The 25,749-nt window shown below is 43.9% G+C and overlaps 1 protein-coding gene and 1 pseudogene across 1 annotated transcript; one reads left to right on the forward strand and one right to left on the reverse strand.

Annotated features, from left to right (window-relative positions):
* Window positions 1–2,703: 2,703 nt before the first annotated feature.
* LOC100695490 (chromobox protein homolog 2) lies at window positions 2,704–8,715 on the reverse strand. Its single transcript, XM_013273968.3, has 5 exons — window positions 8,522–8,715; window positions 8,401–8,444; window positions 7,982–8,047; window positions 6,387–6,456; window positions 2,704–6,302 (listed from the first exon to the last, which is right to left on the reverse strand). Exons 1-5 carry the CDS (start codon window positions 8,585–8,587, stop codon window positions 4,947–4,949), a joined length of 1,602 nt encoding a protein of 533 aa, XP_013129422.1. The 5' UTR covers window positions 8,588–8,715; the 3' UTR covers window positions 2,704–4,946.
* Window positions 8,716–8,900: 185 nt separating this feature from the next.
* LOC100695755 (E3 ubiquitin-protein ligase TRIM39-like) lies at window positions 8,901–20,654 on the forward strand (annotated as a pseudogene).
* The last annotated feature ends 5,095 nt before the right edge of the window (window positions 20,655–25,749 follow it).

The raw sequence follows: 25,749 nt of genomic DNA on the forward strand, positions 1-25,749 counted from the left end.
GTATGTGTAAAAAGAATTTGCGCGTGCGTAAAAAAGATTTGTATGTGTAAAAAAGATTTGTGTGTGTGTAAAAAAGATTTGTATGTGTAAAAAGAATTTGTGCGTGTGTAAAAAAGATTTGTATGTGTAAAAAAAATTTGTGCGTGCGTAAAAAAGATTTGTATGTGTAAAAAAGATTTGTGTGTGGACTTAGCCAAAAAAAACCCTGCAAGTTACAAGTACGAATTTTGACCCTATTTTTCTTCCTGTCATCTGATTGGTCAATGTCATGTCAATCACAAATGTAACAATCCAATCAGAGAACAGATGGGTTTGGCTGTCGGAGGGGCACTTTTTTGAACTGCAGGTCCTTGAAGGGTAATACAGTTTGAAGCTGGAGGATCTCTATATAAATATCCGATAGCAGCTAGGTCCGCTAACTTTCAGCAGCTGTTGAAAGGATAAAGTTGTGGTACGTCAGTGGTTAGAAATACCATTATTACTTTAGGATTAGTTTAACACAAAGTCAGGGCTGACCCGGGACCATTGCTGTGAGTCACAGTGCGCAGCATAAAGGTCCTTTCACATCGGACGCAGGATGTGCTGCTAATGCTAACTGCTAACTAAAAGCAAAGGATCCAGAATTTGTTGCGCTGGCTGCTGAGCTCTGTGGGTTTTTGCAGCAGCTCTACCTGTACTAGATGCACCTGCTCCTTGTCGTTTCTATCTCTGACTTTATGTCCTCTACAACAGTTTCTGGTTTTTTTGCTAGTTCTTCAAATGTTCAATAAAAACATGTATGCTAATTCATAACGAAGAAAGCTTTGTAATGAAGACTGTCATTTCCAAAACACTGCCCCCCCCCCCGCGGTCCGCAGCGCTGTTGAAAAGGCTGTGGAAGTCCCTGTATAAAGCACGTAGACCTGTGACACAAAAATCACCAAACTCGGACGACCACAGACTGTTTTCCTTCGTGGTGATGAAGGAAAACGCTGGGTTGGCATGTAAAAGGGCATTTATTCCCTTCAAGGACCTGCAGTTCAAAAAAGTGCCCCTCCGACAGCCAAACCCATCTGTTCTCTGATTGGATTGTTACATTTGTGATTGACATGACATTGACCAATCAGATGACAGGAAGAAAAATAGGGTCAAAATTCGTACTTGTAACTTGCAGGGTTTTTTTTGGCTAAGTCCACACACAAATCTTTTTTACACATACAAATCTTTTTTACGCACGCACAAATTCTTTTTACACATACATAACTGATTTACAAGTACAAAATATTTATGACCACATTTTGAGCCCATAAGCGTCCTCCATCGCTGTAGCATGCAGCTCGGAGGGGGAAGGGGGGGATAGGGGTGTTAGACTGCCCCAAACTGTTCAAACTGTTCGTGCATACCAGCGTGCTGTGAGGGCTCCTGTGTCCCAGCAGTTTACTCAAACTTATTTTGGGAAAATTCCACCTCTCTGCTCAGCTCTGACCATAAATCACACACACACACACACACACACAGCGACCTGCAGACATCAGTGTGTGACGCCTGCATTAATCTGACATCTCTAGCTGTCGTGTTTTGTTTCTGCGTGAATCCCAAACAGAAGCTCAAAGTTTTTCGTGAAAACCTGGAAGCTTAAACAAAGCTGCAGTTCCCCTGACGTCCACTGGAGGCTCCACAGTGAGTCAGACCCACAGAGTTGAACTCGTCTACAGCCCGATATAAAATCTGTCCCGGTACGTCATTTTACCCTAATGTCAGTTTCACGATTGGGGTGTGGCCTATCTGACCACGCCTCCTCACAATTAACTCTGAGGCGTTAAGTCGCTCATCTCAGATGATCATGTCAGGGTTTTTTAAAGACGTGTTAAACACGTGTTTACGTGTTTATATAACTTTTGCACTGTCCACTTCCTGCTGTGACAAAACAAATTTCCCACGTGTGGGACTAATAAAGGTTATCTTATCTTATCTTATGAAACCAAAACAAATATTTTAAAAATCTGCAAAACATTAAAACGCATGTTATTTATTAGAAATAATAAACCTATTTTTACACCCACGTCTGTGAGAATTCAGAAGTTAATCAAGCAGGAAGATTCATCCACTAACGCCACGGTTACGTACGTAAATCAATCCAGTTTGTATCTTAATGGAACAATAACCATAACGATAACCATGATGATCATGTGCTTTACTGTTGTTTCTCCTTAAAGAGCTCGCACACAGCGGCGGAGTCACCGTTAACACAAAGAAGAATCCGTTTATTTATGGCTGCTGTGGCATCAACCTGGCGTCTGATACATTTGTGAAGCACAATAGATTTTATTTCATTATTTAGTTTCTGAAATATCTTGAATGGTTTTGCTTATTAAAATAAAATTTTAAAAGGTCATTTTTAACTTTTTAAATTTTTGATTTCACTATTTTAGTTTGTAATTGACTTTTTTAATTATTCATCATATTTCCTGTTAATACTTATTATTAAATCACAATTAAGGTTGTTTTTTAAATTCTAATATTTATTCATGGTGTTTTATTTAGATCCTAACTTTTAATATTGTTCTGAAAAATATTTTAATTATAATTTATTCATCTTAAATGTTTTTAAAATATTGCTTTTTTTTATTTTAAACATATTTTTAAATAATCAGTCAATTAACATGTAATTTTATTTACAGGTTAATTAATGTAATTTTTAACACAAGAAAAATGAATTCTGCGTTTATCACATTATTACAGAAACTGATTTATTAACAGTGCTTTGTCTCAGTTGGACGCTCCGTCCATGTGACCTGATGATGTCACTGGTGTGACATCATATGACCTGCAAACTTCCTGTTAACTGCATTCATTTAAAACAGTTTTTTCCTGGTCATCAACCCGTCAGCGAGCACCTGCATCCACGCTCCACTCCTCCACTTTACTCTCTGTGCAGCGCTGCCACCTGGTGGTGAAACACGGCAGCACACAGACACTAGGAAGGAGCCGTGAAGTTTCAGGTGCTTCTGGTTTATTTCAGGCTACAGGTACGTGACGCTAAAAGCCAGAATGAGCACCGCATAGATCATTACATATCACATGAAAAACATATTTACAAATATAAATTAACACATATTTCACCTTCAAAAGACACGGCGATGGTTTCAAATGGTACAAAACTGGTAAATATATATATGTACATATATAGAAGTGATTATGGGATGTCTCATGAGCTTATACTGCACGTAGTGCAAGAAACACTGTCGATACCACACTGAGAACGAGACAGTTCACATTCGTAACACCTTTGGTCCAAAGAGAACTGAAAGACGACGGATGGAGGAAACTTCTTTTTTTAAACATGCTGCCCTGGAAGAAGCCACGTACGTCCAACAAACACAAATATCCTACTGGAGCTAATCCCGCCGAGCGGCGGTCCAACAGTCCTGCTGTGAGTCCAGACCCTGTTTAGACACCCATCAGAGCTGCAGTCTGCAGACCTGAGGAGGCGAGAACACAAAGCCTGCTGACGGACGCCAGAATAGTCGGACTGTGCTGTAAGCAGCGTAGCACCAAAACGCATCCGTGACGCGACCTGAGACGCTTCAGCGATGTGAGAAAAACCGAGCGGACGGGTTTCCATCACTTTGTGATCAAGAACAATTTCATCTTTTTATTGGGCGACTGAACAAAACGTGTTTTCAGATGAGAAACAAACTAACTCATAGTGGCGTGGTTTCACGTTGCACTGAGCGACCGCCGACACCACAGAGCCGCTGGCTGTGACAGTCCGAGGTTCAGTGACAGCAGCTGTGGATGTGGGCGGCGTGTCGCTCAGAAACAATCGGATCAATAATTCTGTCTTTCAGTGGCTCTCTGTGTTTAAGACAGAGAGAAACTAGAGGTGAGGCGGTGCCGGGGGTGTTTATATGCAGCCAGTGAGCAGCTGTTTGTTTGCTCGACATGAGCGTGCTCAGTACAGGTGTGAGGACTTTAAACTGCGAGGACGATCCTGCAGGAACGCTACTTCAAACAAACATACTCTCTGAGTTTCACAGACTTTTCTTTTTCCCTCCATCGCCGATGGCAGCAATCAGCTGTTAGGTTCATTGGTCTGGACTCAAATTGTGCTCGTAAATATTTTGTACTCGTAAATCTAAACTTTGTAAACTAAAATATCTAAAAAAAATGTTACGTTTGTGCATCTATAGATGAGAATTTGTGTGTGTCTAAAAAATATTTACACAGGTTACACATTTTTTTTGTTACGGTCTGGTTACAGATCCAAGTTTTCTTCCTTTCAGCTGATTGGTCCATGTCACGTCAATTACAAATTTAACAATCCAATCAGAGAACAGATGGTTTGGCTGTCAGAGTGGAGCTTGACTGAGCCTCAGGTCCTGGAAGGGTAATATATTTTAAAGATGGAGGACGGCGTAATCGTAATTATCTTTACAAACACACAAATTCTCATCTTTAGATACACAAATGTAACATTTTCAGATAGTTTAGTTTACAAGGTTACAAAACTGAGCAGTCTGATTTACAAAACACAACATTTATGAGCACAATCTCAGCCCATACATCAGCGCCCCCTTCTGGCAGTCGTAGTGTATTATATCTTAGAGGAGGGAACAGTCATTTTGTTACGTTGACTATTTTTTTTAATAGATTTTCTGTCCTAACAGGAAGACTTTCTCTAAAAGGGTATGAAAGTCACCTGACCTCTGACCCTGTGAAGGTGACCTGTTTACAGGTTAAAGGTCAGCAGACTGCAGCCTGATCTCAGGTGCAAACGGGGTCTGAACGTCAGGGTTCCTACTGCCGACTGTGAGGAGTTTCCTTCTCGATCCGATCTCTCCACCGTGTTTTTGTTTCTTGGAACCGAAGGGTCGCCCTAGAGGCGCCGGGAATGACTGAGTGTTGGATTTCCAGAGAGGTGTAGGAACCCTGAGCTGTTTTAGGAAGCGAGCAGAGCGCCCGGCTCAGTGGTTCCGGGAGCTGAAGAAGCCCACGCTGGTTGGCGACTCCTTCACCGTCACCGTGATGAAGTTGGCTGTGACGTCTGTGACGAAGACGTGTTCCAGGAGGCTCCGCGCCGGCCTCCAGTCCGTCTCCGTGTCAGAGTCGGTGGCGTTGTTGCCGAGGCTGGGTCTGCTGTTGCTAGGAAACAGGGCGTCTTCCGTCTCCGACTCGCTGGTGCTAGTCTCGTCGGAGTCGCCGGTGCTGAGCTCGTTCAGGTTCCTGTTCTGAGAGCCAAGCGCGTGTTTACGGCCGTCCTGCCGCCCTCCACCATTCCCTCGAGCAGCGCCACCACCCGTCAGTTTGTCCTTCATCCTGCCCTGCTCTGTAGCTCCGCCTCCAGCGCGAGCGTCTTTCGCTCCTCCTTTTACGACCATCCCACTGCCGCTACTTCGTGGGTTCGCTCTTGCTACAGCCATCCCGCTGGTGTTGCTTCCCTGAAGGCTGCTCGTGGGCGGCAGTTTGCCGACGCTCTGCAGGTTAAGGGCACGGAGGCTCAGCGCCTGGCTGGCTCTGTCTCGGGACGACGGCGATGCTGACGATGACGGTTTGGACAGACTCGTGCTCAGCTGCTTGTGTGGAGCCACCCCGCTCTGACCACCGCTGCCATCCTGCCTCCTCTGAGCCAGCAGGGGGCGCTGCACCGCTGCGCCTCCCCCAAAGCTGCTGTGCAGTCCCAGCGACCCAGAGGCTCCACCCTGCTTCAGAGGCGTCACCTTAAAGCCGTCTCCTCTACCCATCTCCAGGACAGAGCGCTTCAGCTCTGACACAGAGTTCTTATTCTGTGCGGTGGGCGTGGCTTTGTTTTGGGAGGCAGAGCTGGAGGACAGGGAGGAGGTTGAGAGGGAGCGATTGGTCCAAATGCAGCCGAGCGCGCTGGGTTTGGAGGCCTGGGAGAAGGAGGCGGAGGTCGTCTGGGAGGCGGAGCTGGCCTCATCTCTGGAGCTCCGGCTCAGGCCGGTGTAGGTGAAGCTGGCCGGCTGCAGCGGCTTCTTCACGCTGGGCCGCGGCTCGTCTCTGGGCAGCTGGTGGTGGCGTGGAGCGGGTGGAGGTGGCGGTGGGGGAGGGCGGCTCTTTGCCTGCCTTAGAGCCCTCAGGTCGGGGTGCAGCGGCTTCCTCCCTCGCTTCTTCTTTCGGGGGGTGTCGGGTTTGGCGAGCAGGATCTGAGGCCTCTTCTGAGGGACGGGGTGGACGCGGGGGGCGGGCTTCACCTTTTTTGTGTGCTCTTCATCCTCTGAGGAAGACGAGGAGGCGGTTGATGACAGGCCAGAGGAAGAGGAGGACGAGGAGCGGTCGTCCTTCGTGACGGTGGGTGCTGGCTGCACAACAGAAACAGAACGCAATGAGCCAGAGGGGTCAGAGGTCATGAGTCAGAATCAGGAGGCGGGGTCAGCGTGTTTCACCTGAATCTTTCGAGGTCGTCCTCTCGGCCTCTTTCCCTTCTTCTGAAACAGAAGCTCGCGCTCCTGTTCTCTGGAACAGATCCAAACAAACTTTATTTAAACACACAGAAGTCCAAATATTCAACACGTCGTTCTGCTTTTATAAAAACGAGCGTTAAATGCTTCGTGAGCTGACGCGCGTCACATTTGACAAAGATTTGTCAGTTTTACATTTCTTTGACTCTGCTGTTTGTTTCCAATAGTTACATGTATATATATATTTTTTTCCTTAAATGAAAGTGAAGAGAGACGAGAGCGGTCAGAGAGACAGGGGGAGGGGCCACAGGCCGGACTCGAACCCGGGCGCCTGCTCACCCATCAATATGAAATTACATATCTAATATATATTTATTACATGTCCACATAATATAATTATTAAATTTTACTTTAATATTAAATATATTCAATAAACATGGATTTTTTTAAAGTAATTTGAATATTTGTTATTATTACTATTAGCATTTAATACACATTAATTCTTTTATATATTATTTACATATATTTCTCAGTTTGAATACTAGAATAATAATTTATTAACATATAATATGTAACATATTTTAAATACATAACATATAATAACATCCATCCATTCGCCTCCGCTTATACTTTTCAGGGTCACTGGAGCCTATCCCAGCTGTCATAGGGCGAGAGGCGGGGTACACCCTGGACAGGTCGCCAGTCTGTCACAGGGCCAACACACAGGGACAGACAACCATTCGCACTCACATTCACACCTATGGGCAATTTAGACTAATCAATGAACCTATCCCCACTAACTGCATGTCTTTGGACGGTGGGAAGAAGCCGGAGTGCCCGGAGGGAACCCACGCAAACACGGGGAGAACATGCGAACTCCACACAGAAAGACCTGATGGTGGAATTGAACCTTCTTGCTGTGAGGCAACAATGCTAACCACCGTGCTGCCGAATATAATAACATATTTCTAAATTTTTAATAATAAATTAAATGTATTAATTACATCTCTATAAATATTATATTTTAAGTCTTTTAATAATTTATTATTTATTGGCGCCATCATTGAATTATTAAAATATATATCTATACATTTATCTTACTGTAACAGTAACATTTACTAATAATGAAATGTATTATTTCGTTAATTACATTTAGTTTTTCAATATGTAATCAATTCATATGTATATTATACAAGACAAAAACGCATTTTTATATTATTTTTAAATCTTTTTGATAATAATAATAGCAGGACTTTCAGTAATTATAGCTATCAGTAAAATTAAATATATAATTTATAAATTCTGATATGACATGTTTATATTTTTATGTAAATTAGGTTAATAACATTAAAAAATGTTGTTACTATACAACCTTTCTTAACAAAGTTACTTTTAACTGCTTACACAAATATTTTTATTTAAATTATGATTAAAAACATTACAAATATTAAGGTGTTTAACTGAATGAGCGCTTTGGAGGAGCTCCCTGACTGCTCGTCTCTCAGGCCCTTCAGGTGAGCTTCCCCGCAGGTGGACGTGGAGCACACCTGAGTTTACCTGCAGTCTGGGGACAAACTGACCTCTTGTGAAAGGCTGCCAGCAGCCGGGGGTCCAGAATGTTCTCCTCGGGCTCCCAGCTGTTGTGCCTGAAAACACGACAAACATTTCACATTCAGGACGGAAACGAGCGGGTTTTCTGTGTGGAGCCATCACGGAGGCCCACGCACAGCTGCCAGCGTTATCCGCAAATACAAAACATGTCAGCAAATCAACATCAGGCTGCTCGGTGGAGCAGGACCGGCCGAGTCTCAGCTGCTGCGGCCCTGGAGCTGGACGTGTCCGCGGGCACGCCGTGGATCGACGCCGGGCAGCGGTGGGTCGGTACCGGCCGTGCTTCTCCCCCTGTGTGCGGCGGTAGGAGCCCGGGCGGCGGCGCGAACCGAGCCGCGGCCCGGCTTTGTTATGACCGTTAGCCGTTAGCAGCTAGCGAGCTACTTACTTGGAGGACCATCCTCTCCACTTCACCAGGTACTCGAACTTTCCCTGCGGAGACAGCACAGTCACAGCGGGCCGGGCCGAGCGGAACCACACCACACCCGGGCCACCGGCGCCGAGCTTACCTTCCTGGGCCGCTTACTGAGGATACACTCCGCGTCAAACACCTGGCCGACGGTGACCCCCTCCATGGCTGCAGCTCCCCGCACTACCAGCGCGTTTCAGCCTACCGGCCACCGTACTTCCCCTCACAGCGTCAACGACCAGAGCCAGGCTAGTCGGTTAATCGAATCGGCCTCCAGATTACTACTAATAATAATGATAACATTATAAGTATAATATACTGTAATTATTCATAATTATTTGTTATTGTTGTATATATTTAAGAACACTAATTACAAAATACAAATATATATGTACATAAAAGTGTAATTACATATTTTAAGTAATAAAAACACAGAAATGTAGATGAACATATGCTTTTAACCTGGTGTAACCTGTACCTGCAGCAGGCTGAAAGGAGAGAAAACTCAGAGGTTTCAAGAATGAATTTCTAACATCTTAAATTTCAAGTATCATTTCAGCTCAAAGAAAACAGCTGAGTTTCTCCTGATCCCCTGATGCCGTCATTACTGTGTAAATTCAGGATCCACTCCTGCCCCCTGCTACACCAGTTAGCGGCTACAAACCAGCTGATCCTAATGGAGGAATTGCAAACATGTACATGCAGAGGTGGAGCAAGACATTCCACTTCTTGCTCCGCCTCTGCATGTACATGTTTTCAATTCAGTTCAACGTCATTTTCCAGAAGTGAAAGTAAACGTGTGAAGGAGCAGAGCTGCAGTTGCGTCCTATTTGTCTCTGAAAGAAGATTCAGCCGAGTCCATCAGGTTTCTCTCAGCAACAGTGGTGAGTGCAGCTCATCGCTCTGTTCATCACAGTCACATTGGTTCAATAGAACTCATATAGCCACAGATCCGCTGTAGAAACATGGAGCTGCTGTTTAAAGGGTCTCATGTGGCACTGCTCAGGACTTTGGAATAAACCTCTGGGTGTCCACAAGTACCTCCTATCTCATATTCCTAACCTGCTTTCCTTGACCTCGATGAAAACACTGAGGTCAAGGAAAAGTTGGTAGGAGATATGATAAGGACTTAGGAAAAGAGAAGAGCCGTGCGCTGAGAACTGCAGAAGACTAGAAAACACTGATCTTACTTCACCGGGTTAGAACACATGTTCCAACGCGCCAATGTTTTATGGAGGTCATATAAACCAATCAAAAACCCAAGAAAGAGGCTCAGAGTCAGTTTGTGAGTGAAAATTGTGAGTAGAAGTATTTTTGTAGCTGGCGTTACAGCCTGTGTGTTTGTAAGAGTTTTACCTTCAGGAGGACATTTAAATGAGTCATAAAATGTGAATTAGAATGTTTATGGCACAGAACCTATACCTGTTGTGATTGTGATAGTTGCTGCTAGGAGAGTTTATTTTCAGGAGCGGAGGTGTTATCAGAACAAATGCATAATCAGCTCAAAGCTGTTATCATAGTGTTCAAACTAAAAGTCTTACTTAGTCTCACGTTCAGAGCCGAGCCCACCTGATGCTCCTCGTAACTGTTTTCATGAAACAGGAAAAACCTCCATAAAATAAACTCACAAAAAACAGACCCTGAACATGAGAATTAAGAACTGAAGCTAGACCACAAGAAAAAAAAAAAACAGGAACTGAAAACTGGGAATTTCGACAGGAGCTCAAGGAATACACACAGCAGCGAGGGTACGACAGGACAACGGACAGAGGAAAACACAGGGCTTAAATACACAATGGAGTAACGAGGGAATGGGAAACAGGATGGGAACACAGCTGGGAGTAATCTGGGAGACGGCTGACAGCGGAGTCGGAGAGAACATGGAGCACAGAGACAAGAGTAACAAACTGCAACATGGACACAGGACTGGCTGGGGAGACGCTAGACAGGAAACTAGACAAGGGACGTGTCACACAGGGGAGGTGTAGAGTCAAAACCAAAGAATTTAACTGAAACAAAGAATATTAATAATCAAAAAGATAAACACTGAGTCACCAAACTCAGGACCATGACAGAAGCATTCGAGCTCCTTTCCTCAGTATGTGGAGAATTGGACCAGCCCTGATTATGGCCGCCACACAAACACTTCCAGGTGACATCTCTCCGTGAGGAAGCTTCCTAAACAAAATTTTGGAACAGACTCTCTGTCCTTTTGACCTGAGGCTGACTCCGCACTTCCTCTTCTTATTATTGCTTCTGTTTTCTTTAGCTCTAGTTAGAAGAGCTTCTGTATAAATTAGTGGTTCTCGGTTTTTTTTCTCACATACCGCCATTTTCATCATGAACAATAAACAGAAATAGGAAGTTAAATCTGACTTACATAAAGGGTGGCGCAACACCATCACCAAACCTCATTGATCCATTTTCATGACTGGGTGCCAGATGAAACTGGGCGAGAGGCGGGGTACACCCTGGACAAATCCGACTGTCCTGTTTAAGCACACACTAATAAAAAACTTCACAATGCAAAAGACTACTTTTACAATTTCTTTATAATATTAAATTAAATTAAATTTTATTTATACAGCGCCAAATCACAACAACAGTCGCCTCAAGGTGCTTTATATTGTACAGTAGATACAGAGAAAAAGCCAACAATCATATGACCCCCTATGAGCAAGCACTTTGGCGACAGTGGGAAGGAAAAACTCCCTTTTAACAGGAAGAAACCTCCGGCAGAACCAGGCTCAGGGAGGGGCGGGGCCATCTGCTGCGACTGGGTGGGGTGAGAGAAGGAAGACAGGATAAAGACATGCTGTGGAAGAGAGACAGAGATTAATAACAGATATGATTCGATGCAGAGAGGTCTATTAACACATAGTGAGTGAGAAAGGTGACTGGAAGGGAAAAACTCAATGCATCATGGGAATCCCCGGCAGCCTACGTCTATTGCAGCATAACTAAGGGAGGATTCAGGGTCACCTGGTCCAGCCCTAACTATATGCTTTAGCATCAGGGCTGTGTGTCGGACAGGGTCGTCTGCAGTACGGGGGCCCCACAGGGAACGGTTCTGGCTCCGTTCCTCTTCACCTTCTACTCTGCAGATGTCTCCCACCCAGTGCTTCCTGCAGAAGTTCTCTGATGACTCTGCAATAGTCGGCCTCATCACTGATGGGGACGACAGGGAGTACAGAGAACTGACCCATGGTGCCAGCAGAACTACCTCCAGAGTAAAACCAAGGAGCTGGTGGTAGACTTCCACAGGCACAAACATCCTCCACTGCAACCACTGAACATCCAAGGTATGGACATCGAGGCTGTGGACAGCTACAGGTACCTTGGTGTTCATCTGAACAACAAACTGGACTGGACTCATAACTCAGACGCCCTCTACAGGAAAGGGCAGAGCAGGCTGTACCTGCTGCGGAGACTCAGGTCGTTTGGAGTGGAGGGCCCACTCCTGAAGACCTTCTATGACTCTGTGGTGGCCTCAGCCATCTTCTATGGTGTGGTCTGCTGGGGCGGCAGCATCTCTGCTGGGGACAGGAAGAGACTGAACAGGCTGATCCGCAGGGCCAGCTCTGTTCTAGGATGCCCTCTGGACCCAGTGGAGGTGGTGAGTGACAGGAGAATGGCGGCTAAGCTGTCATCCCTGTTGGACAACATCTCCCACCCCATGCATGAGACTCTGACAGCACTGAGCAGCTCCTTCAGTGGGAGACTGCGGCACCCACGGTGTGGGACGGAGAGATTTCGCAGGTCTTTCCTCCCCACTGCTGTCAGACTCCACAACAAAGACTTCAACTGATCAAACACACACATCCACACATGTGCAATAACACTAATGTGCAATAATCTTTTTCTGACAAAGTTGTATTTTTACTCAGTTGTATATAGCATTTGTATTCTATTTTTATCCTATTGTATATTTTATTCTATTTTATTCTATTCTATTCTGTACAGTTGTGTACAGTATCTCATTCTTATTCTGTATTCCAGTGTTCTCTAATTTTTCTATATAACTTTGCACTTTCTGCTGTAACAAAACAAATTTCCCACATGTGGGACTAATAAAGGTTATCTTATCTTATCTTAAAAAGGAAAGTTTGAAGCCTAATCTTGAAAGTAGAGATAGTGTCTGTCTCCTGAATCCAAACTGGAAGCTGGTTCCACAGAAGAGGGGCCTGAAAACTGAAGGCTCTGCCTCCCATTCTACTTTTAAATACTCTAGGAACAACAAGTAGGCCTGCAGAGCGAGAGCGAAGTGCTCTAATAGGGTGATATGGTACTACAAGGTCATTAAGATAAGATGGGGCCTGATTATTTAAGACCTTGTATGTGAGGAGCAGGAGTTTGAATTCTGGATTTAACAGGAAGCCAATGAAGGGAAGCCAAAACAGGAGAAATCTGCTCTCTCTTTCTAGTCCCTGTCAGGACTCTTGCTGCAGCATTTTGGATCAGCTGAAGGCTTTTCAGGGAGTTTTTAGGACATCCTGATAATAAAGAATTACAGTAGTCCAGCCTGGAAGTAATAAATGCATGAACTAGTTTTTCAGCATCACTCTGAGACAGGATATTTCTAATTTTAGAGATGTTGCACAAATGGAAGAAAGCAGTCTTACATATTTGTTTAATATGTGCGTTGAAGGACATGTCCTGGTCAAAAATGACTCCAAGGTTCCTCACAGTGTTACTGGAGGCCAAGGTAATGCCATCCAGAGTAAGAATCTGCTTAGATACCATATTTCTAAGATTTTCAGGGCCGAGTACAATAACCTCAGTTTTATCTGAATTAAGAAGCAGAAAGTTAGCAGCCATCCAGGTCTTTATGTCTTTAAGACATTCCTGCAGTTTAACTAATTGGTGTGTGTTACCTGGCTTCATGGATAGATAGAGCTGCGTGTCATCTGCATAGCAGTGAAAATGTATGCTATGTCTTCTAATGATGCTGCCTAAGGGAAGCATGTATAATGTAAACAGAATTGGTCCTAGCACTGAACCCTGTGGAACACCATAACTGACCTTAGTGTGTGAAGAGGACTCTCCATTTACATGTACAAATTGGAGTCTATTAGATAGATATGATACAAACCACTGCAGTGCAGTACCTGTAATACCTACAGCATGTTCTAATCGCTCTAATAGGATATTATGGTCAACAGTATCGAACGCAGCACTGAGGTCTAGCAGGACAAGCACAGAGATGAGTCCACTGTCAGAGGCCATAAGAAGATCATTTGTAACCTTCACTAAAGCTGTTTCTGTGCTGTGATGAGCTCTGAAACCTGACTGAAACTCTTCAAATAAGCCATTCCTCTGCAGATGATCTGTTAGCTGTTTGACAACTACTCTTTCAAGGATGTTTGATATGAAAGGAAGGTTGGAGATTGGCCTATAATTAGCTAAGACAGCTGGGTCTAGAGATGCTTTTTAAGTAAAGGTTTAACTACAGCCAGTGCTGAAGAGAAACCTGGGGTTGTTCTTATTTTCTTCAATCAGTGACGAATAGTAAGATGTTCTGGCTTTGCGGAGGGCTTTCTTATAAAGCAGCAAACTATTTCTCCAGGCTAAATGATGATCCTCTAAATTTGTGACACACCATTTCCTCTCCAGCTTACGAGTTATCTGCTTTAGGCTACGTGTTTGAGAATTATACCACGGAGTCAGGTACTTCTGATTTGAGGCCTTAGTTTTCACAGGAGCTACAGTATCCAGAGTCGCACGTAGTGAGGAGGTAAAATTATTAACAAGATAATCGACCTCTGTTGGAGTAGCGTTCAGATAGCTGCTCTGCTCTATGTTGGTACAGGGCATTGAAGATGATAACAGTGGGTGGATTATATTCTTAAACTTAGTTACAGCACTTTCAGAAAGACAGCTACTTTGATAAAGTCTACTCTCCACTGCTGTGTAATCAATTATTGTAAATGTAAATGTTATCAGGAAATGATCAGACAGCAGAGGGTTTTCAGGAAACACTGTTAAATGTTCAGTTTCTATGCCATATGTTAAAACAAGATCTAGAGTGTGATTAAAGTGGTGGGTGGGTTCTTTTACATTTTGAGAGAAGCCAATTGAGTCTAATAACAGATTAAATGCCATGTTGAGGCTGTCATTTTTAGCATCTACATGGATGTTAAAATCACCCACAATAATTATTTTATCTGAGCTGAGCACTAAATCAGATAAAAAGTCTGAGAAATCAGAGAGAAACTCTGTGTAAGGCCCAGGGACCTGGGGCTTCTGTTTAAGACTATGTTTCCTCCTCACTGTCACCCAGCTGTCCTGTTCCCCCAGGCAGTCTGCTGGGGCACAGCTAGCGGGGCCTACCTTTGGCTGCACCGGCTACAGGGGCCTGGCTAGCTACAGGTGTATGAAGGGTGCGAAGCTGATTCTCCAATTCAATGATCCTGGCCTGCAGAGCTGCAAATATGCTACATTTATTATAAGCAGAGATGGGCAGTAACGCGTTACGTAATCCGATTACTCGTTACTTGAAAAAAGTAAAGTAAGGGAATACTATTGCAAAAAAGGTAATTAGATTACTGTTACTTCCCCGTAAGCACGCTGCGTTACTGCGTTACTAAACTGTGATTTTTTTGCGAGAGTGTCTCATGGCAGTGACGTAAGCGAGTGCGACGTTCGTGGCAACAGCTGTGTGCAGATCAACAATGGATAATATATCGAGTGCAGAGAGAGTATGAGCGTGCAGCGTTTAAAGCGTGGAAGTACTGACCTTACTTTGAGTTTGATTCCGTAAAAATTGACAAAAACATTAGTGTCCGCTGTTCACTGCGTGGGAAGAAAACTTATTTTTACAGTGAAAAAACCCCTAAACATCTGAGCAAACACCGAGTGCGCTGCCACGGGAAATTCACAGAGAAACTCGTGGATTCTTCCACTGACCGCTGCGGCACACCTGCACCAGGGTAAACCTCCGCCTGCTATACAGGTGAAAATAGAGCAACAGGACCGCTGAGTCTTTGATTTTATTTATTTTCTGCTGTGTTTTACTTGCATCTATTTGAAAGACTGAGTGTAAACACAAAAAAATATTTTATTTTATGTGCTGGAATGTGCAGAAAATAGGTTTAAATGTTAAACAAATTTCTTCCTGTTATGTGAAGGCTGTGTGCAGGCAGGAAAAGGCCCCAAAGTGCAGACTCCGGAGACAGAAAGTAACTCAAAACAGCTTTAATGCTGAACTCAAAAGTGTAGCACGCACGCACGCACCGCACGCACGCACGCACCGCACGCACGCACGCACGCACGCACGCACGCACGCACGCACCGCACGCAACGCACAGCTAGATGAGGGTAGATCACAACACAGACACAGAGAAACAGGGCTTAAATACACAGAGGGAGCAATCAGGGAATGAGTAACAGGAGGGAAACACAGCTGGGGCAAATCAGGCCTAACGAAACAGGGGAAGCAAAACCAGATGCAACATGAGACACAGACTTTCAAAGTAAAACAGGAAACATAACACAGACTGAACTACAGACACAGACTCTGACTGGACACAGGGAGACAGCAACTAGAGAACACAGAGACATAAACCATAAGACAGAACTTAACAAAGAAACCAAAGACTAGAAATGATAAATAATATAATAAACTCAAAACCCTGGGTCAACGACCCAGGCATCCTAACACTTCCAGTCACAGAATGTTGCATATCTTTTAATTTTTGCTTGATGCATAAAGTTAAAAGATTAAAACTAATAAAACAAGTTTTAAAAAGAAACTTTTCCATTTGATTACATTTTGTATGATGGATTATGCAGAAAAAGTAGAATTGGGCTGAAAGATCTATCGCTTTATTACCTATTCAGGTTGTAAATCGTGTTTTTAAAAAGTAACTAAGTAACTAAGTAATTAATTACTTTTGAAAATAAGTAATCAGTAAAGTAACAGGATTACTTTTTTGGGGAAGTAATCAGTAATGAGTTACTGAGTAATCAGTAATAAAACAAGTTTTAAAGTAATCAGTAATGAGTTACTGATTCCTTTTTTCAAGTAACTTGACCAACACTGATTATAAGTATCATTACTACTAAAGGAGGCAGAGGAGTAACTAAACATCTGACACAATGAACAGAAAAGTGCAGGGGGAGAGGTGAGCTCGTAGCAAGCACGTAGCTCGTAGCGAGTCGCTTACGAGCTAAGCTAGGCTAGAGAATCCCTGAAGATACAGTGAGTGAATACTGTGACTATAAATTAGCGAGTGAGTACACAGAGAGTGCGCTTTGGATGAAGCAAGTGAAGATTACACTACAAAATAAGAAGATATCTTTAAAAGAGAAGTTCGCACAGGAGTCCGGATTTGCTGAGAACGTGAGAACGCAGCGCTATCATCCTGCAATTGGAACGGCAGTGTACTTGATGACATCACAGCTCTGGAGTTTTTACTGCCGTCCTCTCTTAATTTAACTGTGATTAATATTTGCAATGGAAGTTACACATGACATGAAAAAAATACACATGATGTAGTAGATTTTTTAAGAAAAAAAGATAATTAAAAAAAGTATCTTAAGCACTTTTGCAAAATTCGCTACATAACGCTTACATATCATCTGTTTTATAATGTGTAATAAGCCTCATACAGTTAAGCACAATCACTACATGACAGTTTAATCCCTCTATTAACCCCCCCGGCTAGCTATCGAGCTGGTGGGTAACAGACATCTCTGAAAACATCGGAGCACTTTTGCAAATATGTGATTTTTTTGATAAACCGAACAGATATTTGAAGTTTACACAGCTACATTCGCACCTGAAAATATCTTAAAAGTTTATTTTGTGACCCAGAAAGAGTAATAAGTTTTTAGCCGTGCTCCTCTGCCATTGCCATGGTTTAGTTTTGGATGAAATGCATTCTGGGATATTTGGCTGCACCAAGTCCACACAAGTCACCGCTGATGCATGCTCCATAAAACGGGAGGAGCGAGAACACATCCGGGAATTTTTCACGTTCTTGGCTTGATGCGTACTTTGAATTGGAACAGTACTTGGTCTCCAACTGATGACGTATCAAGTCCACGAGAACGCAAGTACGCATATTGAGACAGGGCCACAGTGCCACTCAGACCCAAATATATAATTGGATTTCAAAATATTGCAAAATTAAACATGTCTAACACTTAACATGGATTTAGTAGAAACAAAAATGAAGAAAATAATATTTTCTGTACAACTCGATTGGGGAGATAGGTAGGAGTAGCAGGTGGAAGGGATCCCAGTGCAATAAACCAAACAAAGCACACTAACGCTTTGCCACTGTTTGCACATTAATTTTTACCTTTAAAATACTTATTGTTGCAGATATGTCAGGCCCCATCTTATCCAGTGTTGGGAAGGTTACTTTTAAAATGTATTCCACTACAGATTACAGATTACATGCCCCAAATGTATTTTGTAACGTATTCCGTTATGTTACTCAATGACAGTAATGTATTCTGAATACTTTGGATTACTTAATATATTATCAAGCTTTTTACAACATGAATGTACTATTGCTGTGATTTATTACTGTTACTGAAGGTTACTCGCCATACCAATACCAACTAGATGTTTAAATCTTAATATAAAATGAGTAACGGTAGGTGGACATTAGGTAAGGCTGCACTTTTGTTCTTATTTATTTGTACATGCTTGATTTTTTTTTTTTATTTGTATTTAATGTGAACTGATGTTGTGCTGCTGGAATCATAATTTCCCTGAGGGGACCACACCAAGGGATTAATAAAGTTTTATTCTATTCTATTTTCTTTCAAATCAAATTTTTGGAACATTTTCTCCTCAAACAGCTTCAAAAACCATCTTTGCCAAAGAACTTTATGGTCCAAGAACCACCATAAAGTAGAAACTCGTGTCTGTTGTGGCCGAGACAAATGAGATCATTCTGGTGATTTCCACACTTTTCACTCTCACCTGGAGGTTTGGTCATTCAGAGGGTTAAACTGCTTCATCTGCTCATCACAGCAATAACTCAAAACTGCTGATGGACACATGTAAAGTGTAAAATACTGAAACTTTTCTTTTTCTTTCTTCCTAAACATGAAATTAAAATTGAACTAAAAATATTTGTCTTCCCTTTCTCCCTCAGAGTGCAGACATGGCTGCTGCCAGTAATCTGCAATCTGAAGATCAGTTTCTGTGCTCCATCTGTCTGGATGTGTTCACTGATCCAGTCAGCACACCATGTGGACACAACTTCTGCAAAAACTGCATCACTCAGCACTGGAACACTAATGACAGATATAAATGTCCCATGTGTAACAAGGTGTTCAAGAGACGACCTGAACTAGACATCAACACTTTGTTCTCTGAGATGGTTGCTCAGTGCAGACGTGAAGCTCAGCAGAAAGCCAGCAGCAGCAGCTCAGAGCAACAAGCTGCCAAACCAGGAGAAGTTCCCTGTGACGTCTGCACTGGAACCAGACTGAAGGCCCTGAAGTCCTGCCTGGTGTGTCAGACCTCCTACTGTCAGACTCACCTGGAGCCTCATCTGACAAAGAAAGGTCTGAGAGGACATCAGCTGATTGATGCTGTGGAGAACCTGGAAGTCAAGATGTGTAAGAAGCACGAAAAACTTCTGGAGCTGTTCTGTAAGACGGACCAGACACGTGTTTGTGTGCTCTGCTCTGTATTTGACCACAAGAACCACGAGTTTGTTCCTCTGAGAGAAGAATATGAAGGAAAGAAGGCAGAGCTGGAGAAGACAGAGGCTGAGATTCAGCAGATGATCCAGAAGAGACGACTGAAGATTCAGGAGATCACAGAGTCGGTGAAGACGAGTAAAGATGCTGCAGACAGACAGAAAGCAGAAGGTGTTCAGGTCCTCACGGCTCTGATGGAGTCTGTTGAGAGACGCCTGAAGGAGCTCATAGAGGAGATCGAAGACAAACAGGAAACTACAGAGAAACAGGCTGAAGGTCTCATCAAAGATCTGGAACAGGAAATCTCTGAGCTGATGGAGAGAAGCTCTGAGGTGGAGCAGCTCTTACACTCTGAAGACCACCTCCACCTCCTCCAAAGCTTCTCGTCCCTGAAAGCTGCTCCACCCACCAAGGACTGGACAGAGGTCAGAGTCCGTCTACCATCATATGAGGGGACTGTGGTGAGAGCTGTGGCTCAGCTGGAGGAGACACTCAGGAAAGACTTGAAGAAGCTGTTTGAGGCTGAGCTGAAGACGGTCCAGCAGTATGCAGTGGATGTGACTCTGGATCCTGATACAGCGTATCCTAACCTCATCCTGTCTGATGATGGGAAGCAAGTATACTGTGGTGATGTGAGGAAGAATCTTCCAGACAACCCAGAGAGATTTTCTGCTTGTGTTTGTGTTTTAGGAAAGCAGAGCTTCTCTTCAGGCAGATTTTACTTTGAGGTTCAGGTTAAAGGAAAGACTGACTGGGACTTAGGAGTGGCCAGAGAGTCAATCAACAGGAAGGGAAATGTTATGCTGAGACCTCAGTAAGGTCTCTGGACTGTAGTGCTGAGAAATGGAAATGAATACAGAGCTTGTGCAGGTCCTTCATTCCGTCTCTGTCTTTATTCTGGTCCTGAGAAGGTGGGGGTGTTTGTGGATTATGAGAAGGGTCTGGTCTCCTTTTATGATGTAGGTGCTGCAGCTCTGATCTACTCCTTTGCTGGCTGCTCCTTCACTCACAAACTCCACCCATACTTCAGTCCCTATCTGAATCAGGGTGGTAACAACTCTACACCTCTGATCATCTGTCCTGTCAATCAAACTGAGTCGATCAACGACTGATTTTATTTGATGAACTGATTGATTTTTACTTGAAGGAACAAAGGAACATATTCAGTTTAAATACTCTACAGTTTCCATAGAATATGATTACTGTGGACTCGGATCTACTCTTTGGTTTATTCCTCATGGAATAATTTGATGTAAACATGTTAAGGGAAAATTGTACTTAGTAGTCAGTATAAGCTTTTAATGATATAAGTTTAACTGTGATAGAATGCTGCATGATGACCTTTTCCTTGCTTAGAACTGATTGTTCTTTATAAAACGTGTTCTGATATTTCTATCTGAATCTTCCCACAGCGATAGTAAGAAGTTGAACAAGCAGTTCTGACCTCGCACACACACACACACACACACACACAATCACATACGCACATGCTCACGTCACTGAACAAATGTATTCATTTCTCTTGTGTATAAATAAAGACAAGTGCAAGAACAGAGCGCGCACTTCACAGGGCCCCCACTCTGATGTGAGCGCTCTGTGACCGCCCTTGCAAGTCAAAACCTACTGTGTGTGTGTCCTCACTCTTAGACTCTCAGCTGAAGAAGTGTCATTTAGAATAAATCTCTTGACAAAACAGAAGAAAACTTGAATGACGAAATGTTCCCACTAATCAAGACTCTGAAGATACAATATCAGACAATAAATGTCAGAAACCTTAAATCAAGAAAAACTTTTGTTAGATTCTTTTATCAAAACGAAGCATTCAGAGTTCATCTGAGGGGCAGTTGTGTTAGCTAGAAGTGGCTTGGTGATTTTGGGTCTGTGTGAGGATTTTGTGTCTGCTCAGTGGAAACTGATGGATAATATTAAAACAGAGAACTGACGTTAATGACGCAACAACAGGTACTGACTGACAGGGACTAAAATACACATGAGGAAACAAGGAACAGGTGGGCACACAGGTGGAACTCATTAGGCAAAACAAAATATCTGTCAAGGGCACAGGAGTACAGGGAACAGTCCAAAACAACGTCCACCAACGAGACTGGAGCTCAAGGAACAGTTCAGGGGATTAGCCTGGGGGCGGATGGCTAAATAGCTCATAATTGACCAGGTTCAGAGGCCGGCCGCGTGAAAGGCAGTGGTGGCGACGCAGTTCAGGAGGCCGTCCACGAGGGCGATGATGTCCACCCAGTGGCCCAGAAAGTGGCGGGTGACGTTGAGGTGGCAGCCGTAGAAAAGCCGGGCGTGCTGGACATGGATGTGCCGTCCAAGCAGTTTGTGGACAAGATGGCGGCATAGTGGCAGCAGGACCAAGCAGGACCAGGCAGAACCAGACGAGGCAGGACCAGGTGACGGCGTGGAAGCTGCAAGTGGTGGTGCTGCAGGCGATGGCGTGGCGTGGAAGCCGCAGGCGGTGCGCTGCAGGCGATGGTCGCATTTGCGACCAAATTGGTCGCACTCTAGAGCCCTGTACAACAGGTACTGACTGACAGGCACATGAGGAAACAAGGAACAGGTGGGCACACAGCTGGAACTCATTAGGCTAGACAAGACAAGGAAGTAAAGGAGAATACACTAACATGAGACAAGAGTAAAACAGGAAATCCACAGACCTAACTCAGAGACAATACTAACACAGTACAGGGACCAGAGTGACAAAAGGGGCAAATGAATCCTTAAGCTCGAAAATACAGAACAGACACCAAAACACTAGTAACCATGAACAATAGAAGAAAACAGACTAATAAACAATATTATAAAATCAAAACACTGGGCCACAGACCCAGGACCATAACAGTAATGAGCTCCAACTCCTTTATTTAAAACACAACACACAGTGAATGTCTGTGCAGTTCTTCCAACATTATCACCTCGCCGTACCTGGGTCCATCAGGTCCTCCAGAGGCGTGAGCACTTTGGTGAGTTTCACCATTTGCTCCAGGAGCTGCGCCTGGATGACGGCCGATTTCAGTGATATCACCGTCTTTCACTCGCCCAGTTTGAGGACCTGCTGTCCCGTGTTGGTCCCAGAATCACCCGCCTAGACACCAACTACAGGCGCTCAATCCCACCTGCAGAGCGCCTGTCCATCTGCCTGAGGTTAGTAAAAGTGTTTAATACGGTAGTCCTTTATTGATACCTGTGCTAATATATGCTAAACTATCGTTTATACACTGCTAACATGGATGTGTTATGCTAACAGTGAATGCCGTCGTTGTTTACTGATAGCAAACTGTGGTATGGAGACGACTGTTTATAATATTTCTAGTGATACTCGAAAGGTCTCATCAAGTCCCGATTTAATTCGATTTATGCTGTTATCAGTGTTTGCCACCGGGGACTCCTTCAGGACCATCGTGTTCAGTTTTAGAGTTGGTGTGTCCACGGTGAGCCAGATCATCCCCCAGGTAGCGACGGCCATCTGGGACTGTCTAGTGGATGATTTCATGGCTGTGCCTTCAATTGCAGACTGGCGGTCCATTGCAGAGGGATTCCAGGAGCGCTGGAACTTCCCTCTCTGAGCTCTGGATGGGAAGCACGTCCAGACGAAGGCACCCCCCAACTCAGGATCCATGTTCCACAACTACAAGGGAACTTTTTCCATTTTTCTCCTTGCGGTTGTGGATGCAAGGTATCGCTTCCGCGTTATTGATGTTGGGGGGTACGGGAGGACCAGCGATGGTGGTATTCTGGCCAACTCCACCTTTGGTCAGGCTCTTCGGGCTGGGACTCTCCATCTGCCTCCTGACCAGCCTCTACCTGGTGGAGAACACCGTGGAGCCCAGCCCCATGTCTTTGTGGCTGATGAAGCGTTCCCGCCGTGGCGGGAGCTCATGAGGCCTTTCCCTGGACGCCTCCTCCCATTAGAGAAGAGGATCTTTAACTATCGCCTTTCCAGGGCCAGGATGATAGTGGAGGGTACCTTCGGTGTCCTCTCCTCACAGTGGAGGTTGTATCGACGCTCCATGGAGCTCCGTCCTGAAATTGCGGAGAAGTGTGTGAAGGCAACGTGTGTTCTCCACAATTTTCTGCGCTGTTTGGACGAGAGAGGGGCACCTGCTGTGGTGGAGCCGTTGCAAGGCCTGGGTCGTGTAGCAGCAAACAACTCCTCCAGAGAGGCTGTCCTGGTGAGGGAGAAATTCATGGCCCACTTCTCTGCGGAGGGAGCTGTGTCTTGGCAACCAAAGGAGTAGCCTGTTTGAAGTCCGAGTGACTTCCCCACAACGGCTCTTTTAAGAGCCACCCACAAACCTCTAAAGAGTGTTCCTGTCTTTTTAACATTTTCTTAATAAATGGAGCTCTACTCCAAAATAAACTAACCTCTCTTTACTCTCTTAAATAACTTGTCTTCACTATGTTCCTATATACAGTGGGATGCAAAAGTTTGGGCAACCTTATTAATATTATTTTCCTCTATGAATCGCTGTTACAATAAAAAAATGTCACTTACATATCATATAGGAGACACACACATTTATATACACTAAATATTTATTTCATTTCTCTTTTTTTGTGTTGCCAATTTATGCACCTGCATGATTTTGTTTAAGCAGCTATTGCACACTTTCTGTAAATCCAATCAACTTCATTTTACTTCTCAAATATCACTGTGTGTGTCTCCTATATGATATATTTAACTGACATTTTTTTATTGTAACAACCAACGATTTGTACAGGAAAATACTGACTTTCAACAAGGTTGCCCAAACTTTTGCATCCCACTGTATTAGTATATTTTGTCATTAGTATAATATGAAATAAATTCATATTATAAATACATGTGTCAAGTCGGGTGCCAATATTTGCTGTGTAGTAGAACAGAGACATTAGTCATTACAAATGTTTATTGGAAAAAATATATAAATCCACTAACAAAAACATTAAACATAAATATATAAAATGTAACTATTTACAGAGAGACAGGAATAAAAAGGACCCAGCTTGGAGTGGAAGAGCCTCAGGGAGAAGGAGGAGAAAAATAACATTGTTTCTGCCCTGGAGAGCTGCTGCCTCATCAGAAAACTACTGATCATTAGGGTCCAATGTTTCCAAATTTAACACAGCTGTGCTGTTTTCAAAAACTAATTTATACATTTGAAATTTCACTAATTCTCTCGTCTGAGGCAGCATGCTCTCCAGAGCAGGAACAAGGCCGAGGAGGAAATGCTCCGTTGGAGACTGGCGTGGCCTCTTCAGGGATTCCAGGATGGCCAGCTCCACCGCCGATGGACCGTCCTGGGACCCGTCCCTCGACCGTCCCTCCTCCTCTGTGGGCCTGTAAAACACAGCACAAAACAACACAAAGAAATGAGAAGGCTGCTACTAGATTTTCATTTTCAAAATTGAAAAAAAAAAAAACAGGATATAAACAGATTGGTTGTAGGTATTTAGTCAAGGTGATCACAAGGTAATCCAAGTGAGTAAAAAGCTATCAGTGCTTGATGTACATACCTGTGGGTGCAGCAGCAGGAGTGGAGGGACTGGGGAGCCAGGAGAAGCAGCAGGGGATGCTCTGCTGCAGAATCAGTTGGCTCTATTAAGACAATATTAAATGTTAACAGGTTGAAAACAATAGTTATAGAGAAATTATATACAGTGGTCCCTCATTTATTGCAGCACATGAACAATAGTCGCAGTTCTCACAAGTTGATTCTCAAAGTGCAAACCTTTGTCGATTTTAAAACGTAAAAGTATTATTATGCCGCGCTTTTTCTCCGTCTGCGGCGCCACTTTTGTGCGCCTTTTTCCCTCCCGGTGCAGGTGTGTATTTCCGAATGAGGGTCATAGTTATGAGTGTTTTTGTGCTGTTTTTTCTATTGGACGTGATGGTTTTCAAAACCAAACATGATAAGTTTGGCAAGCGCAGGAGACACGGCACGGAGGAGATTTGTTAATCAGGCTGCAGAATGCAATGCGCATTGTTGAAAGCTGTACGGTGCAATAAAAAAAATCAGCGAAAAGGCGAGGCAGTGACGGGTGAACAGCGGGACCACTGTATACTGTTTATTAATAAACCAAATATAATCCTATATGACAACACGCATAAATTAACTGCCTACATTAATTCATTGTAAACATACCTTCTGACTGAAACTCCCCTGCTGCCTCTCCGGGCTGTCCCTGGTCCTCGGGGGGAAGTTCTCCACGGTCCGCACCGCTTGTCTCCCGCAGGGTGAGGAAGGGGTCCAGGAACCCCATGACCGCGAAGAACTTCTATCTCTTCCTCGATCCTGCTGCAGACTCCTCTTCTCCTTCTCTGTCCTCTTCTCCTTATTATACGTGTCCCTGAGGCTCTTCCACTTTCTCCTGCAGATGTCCTCTGAATAAACACATCATCTCGTTAGCGGAAAGGTATTTGTACATCAGTGGGAAAATAGCGGGACAGTAAGCGGGCTTGCTAGCTTTTGTGCGGCTTCATCGGGTCAGTCTGAAAATTCAAAAGAAGAATGAATGAACTTACCAGGTTGCCCGATCTCCTCACTTATGTGCCTCCAAGCTCGGTCCTTTTTATTCCTGTCTCGGTAGAAGTAGCAGCTAGCATCATACAGCTGTGGATGATTAGCCACGGCACTGATGAGCTTCTCCTCCATACTGAATGAA

The sequence above is a fragment of the Oreochromis niloticus genome, linkage group LG8, assembly GCF_001858045.2.
Source record: "Oreochromis niloticus isolate F11D_XX linkage group LG8, O_niloticus_UMD_NMBU, whole genome shotgun sequence".
Lineage (NCBI taxonomy): Eukaryota > Metazoa > Chordata > Actinopteri > Cichliformes > Cichlidae > Oreochromis > Oreochromis niloticus.